This window comes from Nyctibius grandis, chromosome 1 (assembly GCF_013368605.1).
Source record: "Nyctibius grandis isolate bNycGra1 chromosome 1, bNycGra1.pri, whole genome shotgun sequence".
Lineage (NCBI taxonomy): Eukaryota > Metazoa > Chordata > Aves > Nyctibiiformes > Nyctibiidae > Nyctibius > Nyctibius grandis.
In genome coordinates this window covers 74,411,583-74,429,440 of record NC_090658.1, presented here as the reverse complement: position 1 = coordinate 74,429,440, position 17,858 = coordinate 74,411,583, and the positions used below count along the sequence as shown (strand labels likewise).

General features: G+C 43.1%; 1 protein-coding gene across 1 annotated transcript in view; it reads right to left on the bottom strand.

The window, feature by feature from the left end:
- Nucleotides 1–9,768: 9,768 nt before the first annotated feature.
- CEP85L (centrosomal protein 85 like) overlaps nt 9,769–17,858 on the bottom strand; it is a 130,034-nt gene continuing 121,944 nt past the window's right edge. The window contains exons 11-13 of the mRNA XM_068415291.1: nt 16,204–16,311; nt 15,601–15,814; nt 9,769–14,253 (exon numbers count right to left, since the gene is read on the bottom strand). Coding sequence (XP_068271392.1) covers nt 14,090–14,253; nt 15,601–15,814; nt 16,204–16,311 — 486 coding nt within the window. The 3' untranslated portion in view covers nt 9,769–14,089. The remainder of the gene's footprint in view (nt 14,254–15,600; nt 15,815–16,203; nt 16,312–17,858) is intronic.

The window sequence follows — 17,858 nt, the reverse complement described above, 5'->3', positions numbered from 1 at the left end:
GTATGGCAGTTACACAGTTTTCCTGTGTAACTGGTGGTGATGGGGTGATAGGGGGCTCAGGACAGGAGATGTAGTATCCCAGTTTTGTGGGTAGATTGAAAACCACTCATTTATTTTAGCATCTAATTTGACATACACAGTTTTACGTGTGAATGCTGATTAGCGGAGATGCTGTTTATGTCTTGTGGAAATTTTAATCCAGAGGTGTCAAGATGCTTTCCAAAGGAGCCTGTGTAACCTCCACCTGACATCCACATACACCGAGGCACTGAAACACAGAGGCTTGCCCAAAGCTGTCCAGCACACCCCAAACAGAACAGGCAGCACCGCATTTGCGCATCTTGTGCCTATTTTCCAGGACATGGTGCCTCTGAAATATGTTTCAGGCATGCCACAAGATGCAAGGTTGACCTCTTCTGTGTTCGTTTGTGTCAAGAAGAAACAAATTTTTCACACTGTACACTGAAACAATTCCAAGCATTCAAAAGTCAGATTTAGAATGGGTAAGTGCAGGGCTAGTTAATTTCTTTTTATTGGAAGGTCAGTTTACATAACAGATCTTTTTGTTTTAATTAAACAGAAACTGTGTTGTGTCTTTGTATTAATATGCACATAAATAATAGTACTATGGTGCTGTGATATTTTTAGCAATTCTTTCTGGACATCTGTGTGAAGCCCTAAACCTAAGATATAGAAAATGTCACTACTGCTGCTTCAGGCTACTTCTCCGTGAAACCTCCTTTTATCCTCATTTCCACCAGTTGAGAATGAATTGCTGCACATTTTGTCTCCAGCTGCCCAAGGCAGAGCTACGCTTTGACTGCTTGCCGCGCTCCTCTGGTGCGACCCATCTATCACTGGGTGAAGGCCTCTCCCTTTCCCTTTTCTCCTGCCATGGAGACCGTATGGACCTTGCCAGCTCCTTTGTGCTCTCCTGGCTCTGTGTTTCGGCGTCCATCCAGACCTCCCGTTCCTTGTCACGCAGTGTGAGGGACTTCTCTCAGACTACTGTAGACGACCATGCTACTGTAGATGACCATGGAGAAAGGTTAGGCTAAGCACTAACAAAATGCAAATAATGCAAGTCTTACAGGGAACACAGGGCTGTGTGTGTGTGTGCATGTCTGTGTGTGTGAGATTTCTAACCATCCCGTGGTGGTTCAAAAGGACCTATGTAACAAGGTCATGACAAGCAGTCAAATGCGCTCTCGTGTCTGAAATCTGTGAGGGTAAATTTCAGGAAAACACAGGCTTTACCTGCTGCATCTGATCCATTGTGAATTTGGCCTCCTCGCTTATCTGTTAATAAACCTCAATTGAGTCGTAACAGTGAGAATTTGCAGATGTGAAGGACTTTTCCTCCCTGAGTGGCAGAAAGCCCCGATGATGAGCTCTGTAATGCAGCTCTTAATCAAGAGCCCACAAGTGCTCAGTGGTGAGATGGCGTGGCAGTGAACGCTTGATTTACTGCTTCCTTAATCACTCCACCCCAGGCTGGGGGAGAGTAGCAGCAATTTACCTTATTCCTGTATATTCAACCTCACAGGTTGGGCCACAAGCTGTGAGCAGCCCACAGTGCCAGCGCTCGGTGTGAGCGGGATTGAATTGGTGCTTCGCAATGGAAGAGGACGCCGGGGTTTGCTTTGCTCATTAAGTTGCCTCATGTACGCTAAGCACAACTCCTGTCTCTTAAGAAGGAAAAACAGTTCCTTGGAGAAATGTAGTTGCTGCAAATCGTTTCAGGAGGACCCCACAACACGGTGTGTCTCCTGCAAAGGTACAGAAAGGCTTTGCTCTGGGGCTGAGCAGCTCATCTTTCGGCACAGCAGAGCTAACAGACAGCTGGCAAAATGGGGAGGGAAAGGCGTATGTCGTAAGTGCAGAGGTCACGCATCCCGTCTCCACAGCCCTTTCAATTCAGTGGATTTTTTACTTGACATATGCTTAAGTTCTGAGCAACAGTGAACTTTCAGAGTGTTTTACGTTACTTTTTGGGGCCAAGTTGCTTAAAATATGGAAAAAATCATGTTAATATTGTCACTTGCAAAATGCATCGAAGTTTTAACATATTAAATGAGTAAGCTAAATTATTGGAGCAATGTCTGCCACCCTCAGAGCTTGGGGAAAGGCTCTTGTGAGTGAACGGAAGGTGTACACAAACAAGTTAACAGCAGCACTAAATGCAGTTGTAGCTGGCAGAGATGAGTTCATCTTCCAGATTTAGGAGCTGTTCACTGTAATATGGAGCAATGAAGGCTTATCCCCATGCAGGAGGCTCAGGTTAGGCATTTAAACAAGCTGGACATGCACAAACCCTTGGGCCCTGTGGGATGTACCCACAAGCACTGAGGGAGCTGCCTGATGTCATTGCGAGGCCACTCTCGCTAATCTTTGGGCAGTCATAGCAGAGGGTCCTGAGCACTGGAAGAAAGCAAATGTCATTGGCATCTTCCAGAAGGGCAAGAAGGAGGGATGCAGGGAACTACAGGCTGCTTAGTCTCACCTTGATCCCTGGCAAGGTACAGAGCAAGTTATGCTGGAAACTTTCTGAACATAGCACAGACAAGAAAGTGATTGGAAGTAGTTGGCATGGATTTATGAAAGGGAGATCATTCATGACCAACCTGATAGACCTCTACAACAAAATTATTTGCTCAGTGGACAAGGGGAGACCAACGGGTGATATTACCTTGACTTTAGGAAGGCTTTCAGCACTGTCTCCTATAACATCCTCATGGACAAACTGATGAATTATGGGTCATGTTGCAATTGTAGGTTAATTTGTCTGTAAGCCTCTAACAGTGTAGTTCTTTGCTTATTTAGAAAATAGACCTGAATTTCTTTCCTGAACTAGGTGTTCTTACTTTATGTGATCAAGGTCTTTGACTCATTCTTTGGCTTTGTAAAGTCACCACTTGCAATGTATGTTACAAATAATCTGAGTTTGTTTATTTGTGGAAATAGCAGAGGGGTTTGTTACCAATTCTGTGTTGTACAAACAAATCTACTGGGGCTTTAGAAAACTGTACATAAAATTGCAGCACCCAAATGAGCTGTTAATTTCCAACCCCAGACAGCTTTGACTCTTCCATTACCCAGCAAGTGGCCTCAGTCATAAAGGTACGGCCACGCTGAGTGTAGCAATGCCTAATGGCCTTGCTTTGGGTGTGGGAATTTGCAAATCCAGCTTGGATGCCGATCAGAAGGGTTTGTGCCTCCTGCTGTATGGAGAAAAATGATGCCTAAGCTGATCCACAGGAAACACCAAGATGGTGGTGCCTCCTGCCTTCATCCCACACCAACCTGCTCCCGGAGAGGCTCCTGGGTAACAGGAGGATTTGCAGCAGAAATACTGCCCTGCACTCCCATGGTCAAACATCCCTTTAGACACAGCCAGCAGGCTCCAAAACTTCTGAAGGTCACGGGCAGGATGCCTCCTCTGAAATTCACTCTTCTTCAGTAGCCATGTGGTGCCCTCTGACCTTCAGCAAGATGCTTCGCCTCTGTTTTACCATGGTCTACAATCTCATAATTAAGGTGCCTTCCTGGGAAGTAGCTGTTACGGGTTTGCACCCTCTCAGTCTCTAGAGAAACAAACCCAGGTTCCCCAGTGACAAAGGAAGGGCTTATTTCCCAGGCAGGAGGTTAGCACTGCACCCCCGAGTTCCCCTCGCTCACCCCACGGGTCACAGCCCAGTGACCCCCACGTAGCGGGGCCAGGAGCAGCGCACTCATGGGATGAGCAGGGGGTTTAGTGCCTCCCTCCTGCAGCCTGAAAGGTAGAGAGAAACCGCCTTACTGTTGAATATTTATCCCTCAGCATCAGAGCTGCTTAAGACGAAAGTCCCTACCAGCTTCAAACACGCTGAAGCAGGAAATGAAGCCTGGTGGGGTAGATAACTTTCTCAAATGTGCTCGTGCTACAGCCCAAAAGCCAGCCCATGGGTCCGTAAGTGGCAGCAGGGGCACGAGGCTGCTTTCGGCAGGACAGAAATTGTTTCTTTCTTTCGAATCCGTACCAGGAGCTGCTTTCCAGCCCTGCTGATGGACGCACCAAGCCCTGTGCACTTTACAGGGAAAAATTACAGTAGCGTTCCCTTTTTTTTTTTTGACAATTAAGAAAAGCCCTCAGTTAACATTGCTGATTTCTCTTTGGCAGAGGAAGCATTTCTGCTTCCAACTCCAGAGTTGCTGGAAAGAGTTTAATTCCCAAATGAGGTATTTTAAGGCCAAAATGTCCTTTTGTTTACGCAGGCTGGGATCAGTGATGAGCCCTTGAGAAGGTCAAGGCAAAGTTTAGCCAATTACTTGGGGTTAATTTTTTTTTTAAAAAAGGATTAGCTGTGTATTTATTCTTACATACTCAATATATTTTGGAGTCAGGCTGCACATACTTAGTTTAAAGCTGTCTGGGATCCCCACGCTGATAGCTGTGCTCTCAGCCATTCGGGGTAGTTTGCGTGCTGACCTTTCATAGCCACTGCAGCAGCACTTTGGGGAAGATCTGGGACTTTTTGAAAATTCCAGCACTTTGAGAAAACAATTTTCTTTTAAATTGGTTAAGAATCTATGTGTTTTCAGCTCCTTTCACCTCCAAGGGACAAATGTATGTCTGAGATACCCATGCTGGGCCACACCCAGCACCGGGCAGGCTGTTAACCTGCCCTGCGTGACTGATTCCACCCCTGCACACAGCCTGGGCTGGCTCCGTGCATGCAGCCCCCCCGGGCAGCAGCAGACCCAGGCTCTGAAGTTGCCACTGACTGGCCCGGAACAGAATATACTCACACACTGGCTCTTCATGGTGCTAATTGTTTTTTATGAATGCGGGTGAGGGAAAGGGTGTTAGAAGCAGATTGATTATAATCTGCTTTTAATTAAAATGTTCAAACCATAATTTAAACCAAAAAAATCCTATCACTTATCTTCGCTATTTCACGGGCGCTAAGGCAGCGGGCAATAATGTAACTAATGATCTGATTGTCACCAGCTTGTATAATGAAGCGTGTCTGGGGGCTGATCAGATTATGCCATCAATCAAAGCGCTTCGCAGCGCTCCCCCCTTCAGCAGAGCTCTCTGCAGGAGGATGAGCCTGCACCAGCTCCCACCCAGCTCAGTAACCTTTATTTTCTCTCCCCAAAGCGATGAGCTCCCCTGAGGGGGACAAAAGCTGGGCTGCAAACGGCTGAAGTTTGATGATCTTCTGGTCATTGTTACAATACTTCAGGGACGATTTTTCTGGGAGGTGGCTGTTTCATGGCTTTAACCTTCCAGTAAATCATATTTATCATAACAGAGTTACTGACTAAAGAAGGGTCTAGAAACTGGGTCCTACCACCCTGGCTCTTATGTAAGAAGGACAACAAGGAGTTGTCTGGATTAATGGGAGGGTGATTATGCAGTTACTTTCAGAAAGTGCAGTTACTTAGAAGAGACTTAGCTGAAAGTAAAAATCACTGAAAGGAAAATGGGCCTGGTTTAGGCCAAACCAGGACAGCCAGCAATGTGCCATGGTGTATCTGAGCTTGCATAGAGAAATCTCGGTTTGAAATTCCTGTGGGAGCTTTCAAGTGGCTGAACCAAATGAAGACTCGAAGGGTTGCACTCGAAGGCGTGACGGCCACTAGGATGCATGAGTGGCGTTTTCAAGGACTGGAGTGGGGTGTGCCAAATGCAAGAGCCTGTCACGGAGATAGGATTTGTTTGAAGTGGGACAGAGGGTCTTCACCGCCTCATCCTGCCCTGCTGCATGGCTTCCCCACAGCTCTGGACTTGCCCCAGGTGCCAGCATAGCTTTCAGGCCACCTTAAAACACTGGAGTCGAACCAACACAAACAGCTTCTTGAACAGCTCAAGTATTTGTGCGTTGGGGGAAGATGGATCATCTCAAAAAGCTTGTGTTATCACTCAGATCAGAGCTCCCTCCCTCCCTGCTGCTGGATTCCCTCCAGAGTTAACTGACAACAAATTAGGCATCATCTGATCTAGCCATTATGAGATCAAAAAAGGAAGACCTGGGGAATTACAGGCCAGTCATTCTCACCTCTGTGCCCGGCAAGATCATAGAGCAGATACTCCTGGAAACTATGCTTGCAGCCCAGAAAGCCAACTGTATCCTGGGCTGCATCAAAAGCAGCATGGCCAGCAGGTCAAGGGAGATAATTCTGCCCCTCTACTCCACTCTTGTCAGACCCCAACTAGAGTACTGCGTCCAGCTCTAGGGCCCCCAACATAAGAAGGACGTGGAGCTGTTGGAGCGAGTCCAGAGGGGGGCCATGAAGATGGTCAGAGAACCGGAGCCCCTCTCCTATGAAGAAAGGCTGAGAGAGCTGGGGCTCTTCAGCCTGGAGAAGAGAAGGCTCCAGGGAGACCTTCTAGCAGCCTTCCAGTACCTGAAGGGGGCCTACAGGAAAGCGTGAGAGGGACTTTTTACAAAGGCATGTAGTGATAAGATGAGGGGTAACGGTTTTAAACTGAACGAGGGTAGATTTAGATTAGATATTAGGAAGAAATTATTTACTGTGAGGGTGGTGAGACACTGGCACAGGTTGCTCAGAGAAGCTGTGGATGCCCCCTCCCTGGCAGTGTTTAAGGCCAGGTTGGATGGGGCTTTGAGCAACCTAGTCTAGTGGAAGGTGTCCCTGCCCATGGCAGGGGGGTTGGAACTAGATTATCTTTAAGGTCCCTTCCCACTCAAACCATTTTATGGTTCTAAAAATAGCAGAAGGTTAGAAAATGCATCAGTCCGTTAAGCCCTGTCGTTCAAACTGCCTTTAGAAAGCTACGGTCTTGCTCTTGTGAACAGCCACGTCTATGCTGACAGCTAGGTGTTTCCTCCTTGTCCTCCCTCAGCCCCAAGCCCAGATGCAACACACCTGATCCATACAGTTAGAAGAACAAAACCACACTGAAATGTCTGAAAGTGACTGCATAGTCATGCAAAATAATTTGTAAATTAATGAAAGTGGATGTGATTACAGAGAGTGTAATGAGTCTTTGCTCCAATTACTGCATTAGCTTCAAGATCTCAGCCAAACCGTTTTCTGTAATATGCCAGCTCCACAACACAGGCATCATAAATACCAGCCATGAAAAAAGGAACAGCAATTAAATTTGTCATCAGAGAATCAACAGGAAAAAAAATGGTTTAATCCATTTAAATGCAGTGATTAAAGGGTTTTTTTCCCTAATAGTAAATCATCACATATGATAAGGAACTGTTGTCTCATCAGAGAAAGCAGTCCATCACAGATGCAGACATTTCAAACCACTTTTCTCTACTAGCTCAGTACGACAGTCCTGGGAACAGGCACAAGGCTAATTTGGCTTCACGCTCCGCCTCTTCCTCCGCATGCTAACATAGGAGGGATGAGGTTTACGTTCCTGTGATTGTAGCAACAGGCTGCAGCGCCTGTGCCACAGCTAGCTGAAATCCTCAATGAGCTGGATCTCACTGGTGCTGGAAAGGGCGAGTCAGCTCCTTGAGAAACCGGGGAAATCCAACCTCTGTCTCAGCCCACACTGGAGCACTGCGACCAGTTTTGTGTCCGTGAGGCCAGGGGCTGGCTCCTGACCCCCACAAGGCAGAGCTCAGCCTTGGGCAGTGGGGAACCAGCCCTGCGCTGGGCCAGGGTATGGCTGGGCCCTCTCCCTGACACAGGCTGACAGCAGCAGGGCTGTGAAATACCCTCCAGTTTGGCACTTGGGGCCACCACAAAGCTCAACACAACCCCTTTGGTGTGGGAGGGGTTTTTAGCATCTCCCTGACAGTCAGGGACTACTCGTATTCTCAGTTTTTAAAGCAGGGGGGACGAGCTTTTTTGATACTAAATTTTATTTAGTTCCCCCTCAAGGAGGAGACTTCAGTCAGAAAACTCTTACCATAACCTTTAGTGTTACATTCACTCTCTCAGCAACAGATACCATTCTTCTCAACCAGAACTCGACAGTGGTTTCTTTTTGCGTTCCTCCAGGCAAATGCTTTCACAGGTACACAGACCAGTCAATCAGTTTTGTGGTCTATTAATACCCACGGGTTGCATTCTTCGGGGGAGCTGCCAAACCACTCATGAAAGAGCCCTGAAGCATTAGCTGAACTGATCAGGTTCCCCACAAACTGAGCAGGCTTCAACTCCACAACTTGAAGCATGCCTTTACCTCCATGAAATTTAGACCTGCAACACCAAGAAAAGGAGAAAAGCAGCAGCCACCCTGAAAGGGGGAGTAACTCACACAAAGTAGGAGGAGAAACATGAACATATTAAAATGTAATTAAATATAGTCATTCATAGCATACGCTTTCCCTTACCACTTGGAAATTCTCCAAGTATACTGAACCCATTCATTTATGAAACAAATGACCCAGCGTCTTTGACATATGCTGCAGAATTTCTTAATTGACATAATGTAGGCAATCTACTGCGGATTTAGCTGTTGCAAGTCATCCTCATTCAAGATGCTGCAGTGTTATGCGCAGCGTTATTGTTTAAGGTTTCATTTTTATCCACATTTGGAGTTGCATTTTGTTTGCAGCATAAAGGCAACAGAACATTTTCTACCACTACTATTGTTAGCAGTGCTTTAATCATGATACTTTGAAACCTAAACCTGACTTCGAGCAGTTCACAAAAGGTCACCCTCAGAAACCTTGCGGAAAGTTGGCGTCTGTGCAGCCCTTTACATACATTTTATACAGGGCACAGAATGTTTTTAATTGAGTTAGAAGCACATCATTCAATGTTCAGTCACAAGGCTGGAGAAAAGCAAGTCATCTCTACCTTACGTAATGCATTAGCTTATTGAAGTGAGTTTCCCAGCGTCTTTGAAAAGAGGAAGTAGAGTCAACTTTTGTGCTCTGCACAACGCAGTATACTGGGGGAAGAGGGGAACACCACTCTACGCACAAAGCTCATTCGGCACTTGATGCTCCAAACAGGCCCTAAGATATCTCACAGGGACCTGCCAGAAAAGAAACCATTTTTGGGTGACCCCACTTCCCTGGGCACTTGTGAAGACTCCTGTTACATTGATTAAAATCCTTCACCTTTGACTTTTCCTCAGACTGCACTAACTTGACATGGAAGGGAAGTCAACGTTGCTCGGTTGTGCTGGACCATACTGACCTGCAGTATTTTATGCAGCAGGGATTTCTGACTGCCTTAACTACTGCTCAGTCTGACCAGCCATCCATTTGTGCTTTCTAACTGAAAAGTAATAATTAAAACCACATGTTCTTTCTGATCACCAGTTTTCTCTGTAGTACCAGACCCATCGCTGTTTTTGTTTCACCATCCAATTTTTTTTTTTGCCCTGTGCCAACTGGCTTTGGGGCAACCGCATCTTCCAAAGCTGATCAATCTTTCAGCAACTTCGAAACTAGTTATCATAACACTTCTGCCTACTACTTTGTGCCAATTTAGTTTTTATAAAAGTCATCATCCATCAGCATTTGAGCTGGACAACAGCAGCACCTGCCTAAAAAAGAAGCGGGGGCTTTACAAGGAACTCTGCTCTAAAACACTTTCATTACACTGATATAATATTTTTGCTACCAAGGCCTCTTTTTTTTTTTTTTTTTTTTTAAATTAATGCCAGGAAGAGAGCTCGGTCAGCTGGTATTCAAGCAGAACTACAGACCACTGAAGGGAAACTGATGGGTGTTGGGAAGATCCTTCACGATTTCTTTCTTGATTCCTGTCCTTGCTCCAGCTTCGGTCACTTCTGTTACATGCCAGATATCGGACAAATGAGAAGCATGAAGAAATCACTTTTGTAACAAAATTTATTTTTGCTCTGTGGATACAAATCCCAAACATCAACAAACAAATTCCAGTGGAAAAATACCAGTCATTAACAATGAAAACTTTTATTATTATTTAATAAATAGAACTTTGGCATTCAAAATTCTAGCTGTAAACCCTACTTTAAAAAAAATTACAAAAAGAGGCAAGAACAACAAGCCTAAAGCAGAGCCAGCCAGTGGCTCCTTTACTTTTTACAATGAACACATTGTGATTAAGTCATGACAACTCTATTTACACATGAGGTATTCTGAGCGGTTCAAAAACTGAACCCGATTTACAAAACTACCAGTCTTCAAGGACTGATCCAGTATATATGTCAGCTGTGCTTTTAAAATAGCTCCAGACACTCCTCCCCACTGAACTAATGATATACTGTAATTAATATACACAAAATAAACACATTATGATTTGAGTTTCCTGCTCACGCTTCATATTCAAAAAAGCTGCATACTACGGCCAGCCCAACATCCCAAGCGTACTCCTAGTACCTAGTTTCAGTACTTCTAGTTTTAGACATTATGCTCCGGTTCTTACTACAAAAGCTTACAAAGTATCGGCAGGTAAGAGGAAAACAAGGTGCAGTCATCAGCATCCTAACAACTTATCTTAAGTTCAAGGGGAATATACACTTACTTCAGGCAAAAAAGGCACAAAGGTATGCAGCTGTGGAATTAATATTGCTAATGCGCTACTGGAATAAATTATCCCTTTAGATAATAACCATTGATTTGTTTGCAGTCTAAGAATGCAGATTAGTTCAGAAGATCTTTTCCCCACTCATGACAGAACTCATGACACCAATGAGAAGAGCCCAATTATACCTCCAACTCCACCTGCATAACATCATTGACAAGGATAAGGAAAACTGGAGCAAACTATGCCCATGCAGAGACACTGCAGCATGCCGTCCCTGCCTGTGCTAGGGCAGCACGTCATGGAGGAAGGGCCTTGCTTGCTTTCTTTCCTTGTGCTCCTGTCCTGCAAGAAAAACGCCCAAAAGACTGTTTGAAACAAAACGCGGGCAGTGAGGGCAAAGGAAGGAAGGAAGGAAACCTTTTGAAGTGAAAAGGACTAAATTTCACCTCTTGTAATGACTTCATGGCCACCGGCAGTTTTGAAAGCTGGAGCCCGAGTGGGTGGTCACAGCAATCTCCACAATGTCACACAACTATCACGCTATAAAGCTGCACAGCGGAGGCTAGCAACCGAAATCACGTATGCACAACTGAGTGGTGTTACTTCTATATAGTAAATACATAGCATCATCTATAGCTTGTCTGAAGACAGTTACTTCCCAAGTCTTTTTCAAAATACATTCTTGAATACAGTAGTTACTGTAAATAACTTCTAAAGGATTGTATAAATACAATCTGAAACTACACAATTACTGTACAATTTGCTGACAGCCAGAACAGTACAGTATCCATTCATTAATGGTTGTTTTTCAGCCCTTGAGATTGTCTAATAGCTACAGCAAAAAGTTGTCATGACTAAATCTAAGCAATTCCAATGTTAACATTCATTAACCAACTCTGTATTAAATATGCTGAATGAGACCACACACACTACATTTTAACCAATTAAACAATCATGCATATCTTAGACAAAGCTTATTCCATTTAGAGGCATCCATAAACTGATGCATACATAGTAATTGCTACTGCTACAACAGGCCAAATTTTAAGAAATTAAAGCAAAATACTGTATCACTACAGACAGTCAATTGGTAGTCTGCATCTTTGGCTCATACATCCATCATTTACCTCCCTACTTTAATTTAACTGAGGCAGATAAATTCAGGGGTTTTTTTAAAATCAAGTGCTTTAAAGTCAACATAAATATTACAGGTTCCGTAATACAAATATTACAATGCAAGACTACAGCACTGCAATCAAAGTATTACAAATAAAATGGGACCTCCTTCCTGAGGGACTTTCAACTAATACTTGAGGAGCATAAAAGCTCCTGAAGTGCTTTGCAAATATAAATTACCGAACTCTGCAGTACAATATCACCATTTAACAGGAGGGAAAGTGGAGGCACAGTGACCAGCTTAATAGTTCAAAGTGACTCAAAAAATCTCCTGCTCCTCTCTAATTCCTCTATTAAACTCATTATTTCCACCAAATTTAGAAAAATTTGTTGCTTGGTAGTTTTTTCATAGGTACGACGTTTCCATCTAAGGAAATAACAACGTGCAACTTAGGTGTTTCCTCTCTCCCTAATACTTCTATTTTATTAACTGAAATGCTATTGTTTAATTCTGATACGAGACAGATGACATAAACCGGAGACTATTACTTCACCGCAGGGCCGAGACCAGTGAACTACACCAAAGGAACGAGCTGAGGCCCTAGTCACAAAAGCCAATACTGTCAAGAGCCACAGGAAACTGTGTAAGCCTGTTTGTGCAAAGATCCTTGTTTTCAGTTTTGCACTAGTATAAAAGTACACCTTCAAACCTACAGAAAGAGCATAGAAATTTAAAATAAAATGGCCTCATTTTCTACCTTGAAGTAGAGACACTAGGCAATTTCACTTGAGATTTCATCTAGACACTGTTTTAGTGCTCACAGGAGCTGAACCAGTCAGATTAATCTATCTGAAAACGCCATGCAGCAATAATATGAACAGCAACACTATTTTTCACAGATTAGTCCATGTGAAACTGTCCATGAGAAAAATGTCAAATAAATAAGTCCATATAGCTAACAAAATTAAATCACGAAATTATAAAAACAACATTAACGGTAACTGTTTAACAATGAACAGAAAGCAAAATATCACCAAGTTAAAATTGGTAACCAGTCTACACTGCTATACCATTTTTTTCTATTAACATAAATATAATCAGAAAACTGAGGATACTAACACTTTTGCCATAAAAATGTTACCCGAGAATTTACTTTGTTCTAACTGCTAAGCTTTCTAAGAAATTTCTGCTGTTATCCACCCTACAGGTCACTTGACTGACTCGCTCCTTAGTCATGTGAAACTTTAATACCATATATGTAACTGATGCTCATATATTTTCTTAACAGTATGATTTGAGAGTGGTTTTGCTCTCTGCAAGTTTTTGTTTCCTTCAGTTAAATACTATTTTATACACTATGCGTAACTGTGCAGCTAACTTGCAATAATGTTCCAGGAAATTAGAAGCATGAATATGTCATCCGTCCCACAGGAGTGAAACAGCACTGCCAAGTGACACTCACTGAATAAACTATGGAACATGATCTTATTTTTTTAATGCAATTGCTTCCTACATAAATAGAGAAATCAAGAATTCCCAAACAATGTGGAAAATTTTGCAGTCCTCAGATAACTGAGTACTTAATACTGCTAAGAGGAAACATGCTGGTTTGAGCCCTGATTTTGCCAAGTGCCAAACACCGTTCCTTAGCTGTGGTAAAAAATGGTTGAGGTGGTTCACAACCTCATCGGAGGCCTTCAGGGATGGAACAGACCAGACACATTTTAAAACTGAGATGACCTAGGGGAAAACCAAGTATGGTACAAACACTAAAATACGGTCTATTTTTGTTTTTCTGACAGCCACATACTATGCTGCAGTTTCAGGCCTTCCAGCTTCTCTGTGTTTGTCACAGACTTCGTATTATTGAAACTTCTTACAGAAATGTGAGAGTGCTTAAAACAACTTGATAGTGCTGTATTTTATGGACTTCATTTGCATAAAGGAGTTAAAACTTGGTTTTCTTCTGCTATTGGGCAAACAAGCTAGACATCCATTACTAAATACATTTCCTATATCAAATTTTTAGGCAACTTGAAGAGCAACTACTTTTTGTAGTGCTCCAAGACTGTTCCAATTGCAATTCCTAGAGTGAAGTGCAGCTGCAGAAGCCTCTGGCTTCACCGCATACAGCTATAGGTTCTTTGACCTTCGGCTCTAATTTCAGAACACAGATAATGCCTTGATGAAGGAAAGGACAGAGTAGTAGCAGCATGGTTGTTTTGATGCTCTGATTCCAGAAACTAGCTGAAGTAATAAAATGAGCCCTAATGAAGGAAACAAAGTATCCAACTGAATCAATCTTTACAGCTTGTTCCTACATTCAGTAGTTTGGAGAAAAGATTTCTTGTAGTTTGTACCACTCTGTTCAAACGATGACTCTCCCCTCCCCACCAGACTCCCAAGATTAAATATGCTTAATCCTCAGAGAGATGCATGTGCGACGCTATTTGCAGTCCGTCTTCCAATATGGCTCCTTAATAGAAATGCACACAGCATTTAATAAGTCATTTGCTACTAGATGAAATGTTGTCATTGAGTAATGCAATTGTCCCCCATGTCCTGAGCATAACGGTCCGACATTATAGTCCTTAATTCATCAATATCCTTTCGTAACTGACAAACGTCCAACAGCTTCTTCGAAAGGGTTTCTGTGCTGTGGTAATTTTCATTCTCTTCAGCTGAACAGCTCAGTGCTATGAAAAACAACACCCAAGGTTAAAGCTCTAGCAACTGTGCTCTGCGAATACTTCAGCTAGTCAGTCCCCTTTGAAATAATGGGCAGGTCACTTTAATTTAATTACAGCAAGACAAAACCACGCTTTAGTATGATGAAAAGCCAACAAAATGTGGTACCGTGTGAACTTAAAGTCAATTCAGAGCCCATCAATGCTTCTCTGAAAGACGTGCTTTTCTGTTTGCACCAATATCTAGACTCGCTAAAGTCTGATGGATCTCAACAGCAGTGAAAAAACTGGGTAGAACAGCCATTTCCTAGAGATTTTGGAGGTTTCTATAGCCCCTCAGAAAAGAGGGATAGGAGGGCCTGGGAAATGAGGCCATGCACAATGATGAGATAGCACTAGAGATATGCTGCGCTGTTCATCCTGCTGGCTGATGATGGCCTCATGGCCTTTGAGACTGGCATATGCTGCACTCCCCAGTACTTCAGGGGTTACAGTGCAGACGAGTCTATGTGGCGTGTAGTTGCTCTTACTGCTCTTACTGCACAGGACATTATACTTTTATCTTTCTACCTTGATGATGGTCCAGTTCAGCAACCAGTCTATCTGATTAATTAACATTCAGAAAATGATACATCCAGGTCAAAAAATGTAATTGTAGCTTGTTAAAAGAAAAGACCTAACACAAACTCACTACGCTGAAGCTTTGTCTGACTGGCTTTAGCGCGTGCTTTTCATTTCCTGGTTAAGTTTAACAGCTTACTAAGTGTTGAAGACTAGATGTGCCATTAACAGTACTGGAGATGAAGTTGCCTGCCACTAGACTTATCTAATACACACAGACACCCCCACCTCCAAAGCAGACATACACATGTTCAAGCAGTAGATGTATATTCCTACCACTCGACCCCAAGGGCTTTAAAATAGAAATATGTAATGTAGCCACACCAGGCCTGCTTATGCCTCACCTCCCTCATACATAGGGCAGAACATGTTTGACAGAAAAGCACCCATTAACCCTCAGGGTGACTGCAGTGTGTCTCAGGAGGGACAGACACCTGGCTACACACCTTTCTAGTGGGGTGAAGATATCCATGATTGGGTCCATGTAAAGAGCCAGCTACCTGCCCTCCTGACTTGGCAAGAACCTGTGTAATCATATGCATTTAGTGGCCCATGTGCACTAAAAGCCCAGCTTTTCCAGAGAGCTCCAGGAGTACAGTTCACGCACAACTGCTCCAGTTGCATAGCAAGAGGGACGCTGGCCTGTCCTGCTGGCAAGTTTGAGTACCGCTTAGCTAAACTGTTATTCCTCTGTGTCAAAACACTATTAAGCATTGGAATGACAACATTACTTACATCTGATTCCCAGCAGTAAGGAAAGGTTAGGCTCCTTGCCCTGAGCTCTCTGAGTAAGAATACTGCACAGTGCTTTCAAGTCAAACAAGCAATGGGACATTTCCGTGAACAACTGGTCTGCTATAGGCATCTTCTCAGATACTGGCTGCCTGGACTGCTCCACCTGCCGCATCTGCTCCTTCAGGCAGGCATTCTCTTCCATCAGTCTTTGGTTCTTTGTGAAAAGTAAATGGGAAAAAGGGGAAAGTTAATCTGCAGCATGCACTGTAGCAGAAAGTTTCCTGTTTCAAACCACAAACAATATAATTAAAAATAATTAATTCCCATACATACAATCAACATTTCTGTACCCCTACAAAGAATGGCAGATAGACAGCTTTTACATGGCTGTCCATTTCATGTTACCATTGCTTAGCAACCTTCACCCTCGAAGTTCTCATTTCTTGTGGTAGGGATGGTGTCTACTATTTGTCTGCACAGCAGCCAGCACAGTCAAGAATGTAATTAAGCTCATAAAGACCTACCATGGGATCTTATAATCATTCTATAAGGTTCTTCCCAGCTGGTGTGGTCAGGGGTTGGGTTACTGGAGTTTTTACTTACTTCAGAGAGAGTTTTATTTAACTGCTCTATATTCCTTTCTTTTTCTTCAAGCTCATTTGTCATCTTCTCAACTATCAGCTTTTCTTGCAGAAGCTTCTCTTGCATAGACTAAAGTGAATGAAAACACAAATAATGATTTTAAATTTTCATACTTTGTATTAGCACTGACAAAAAATGCATCCTCAGTACATTTCTAAGTTTCAGTTATTTATTGTTTTTGCGTGATTCTTCATTTTTTATTTTCTATTGTGTTCCACCTGACAATATTCAGCTGGACACCAACAGCTCTCTGTAGACTAACACAGCTATTCCAAGCACCAGTGAAACCCTTTAAATAAGCAGTATCTGTTTAGAAACAAAAAGACTGTATGTATGGAAAACCTTACTCCAGTATGGAATGAACGAAGTCTAATATAACCATGCATTATTGTTTATTCTAATCAAGTCATTTCACTTGAAATAAGCAGCAGATCAGTGACAACTAAGCTTCATTTGTGCAATTCCAAGTTATAAATGAAGATTTTTTTTTGGCTTCTACTTTCCACAAAGACTATGGCAGGACTTCCTGCAACCTTTGGCAGTTGATATACAGCAGCAACCTGTTTAAAACCATTCACACACAAGATAGAACAGTCTATACAACTCTATTGTGCTGAAAAAACAACTACTGCAGGCAAAAAAGTAAATAAAGCATCCTCTCCATCCCTAGTTCAGCACGTTAATATGTAAAACCTGTTGCTCAATTTCAGTTATAGGTTGCAAATCCAATCCCATCATACTCAAAACACAGATGGAGCACTGGTAACAACGGTGCATGCCTTGGCACAGTTTTGATTGTAACCTTCCACAGCGTGGAACCAGAGACCACGATGGGGGGAGGAGAAGGAGCATTTCACAAACCAATGGCTCTCAATTTATGGAACGACACTGTCCCAGAAGAATGTTTTTTCTTGAATCTCTGCAGGAACAATCCTAAAGATTCTTCTTCCAAAGCACAGAACACTCCCACAGGGAATTGTATACGGTAGCTTAAATAAAAGCTATAGGAACGTTAAAGTCACTCTTTAGTAAAAGATATATTAAAATTGCTGTGATATGACTCTGAAACCTTATTCAAAGAGAAAAAAACCTCAAGCTCCCCACTTGACAGAACCACAGCAAATTGTGTCAAGGTATGTTGTTTTTGGGGTCTTAGGAAAACAACTTAGCTTTGTTGCTAATTTACTCTTGTGAGAGTTGCTCCTAAGATGTACGAAGAATAGAACTTTCAGGGTACCAGTACCGGGGACTGCAGCACATAGGAGACTGTCTATATACAGGCCTGCCCTTTACCGTGTATGTGGCCTACAGAGTGGACAAGAAACCATTTAATTGACTTGCCAGCTATAAGAATTATTAGTGCTGACGAGAAGGCAGGGAGTAACGAGAGGCAAGGCAGGGCTGACACTGAGTGGTTTTTAATGGCCTGGCCACTCACGGGAGGTATGTAGCCTTGACAAAACTTCCAACACATTCAGCACAACACCGCACAAGCAGCGAGAAAGGCCAGTGGTTTGTCATACCCCTTTGCAAACCTGGAAAACAATGGTGCTAAAATTTACACTTAATATGGACTAAAAAAACCCCACACTTCATTTTCATGTAAGTAATAAGAA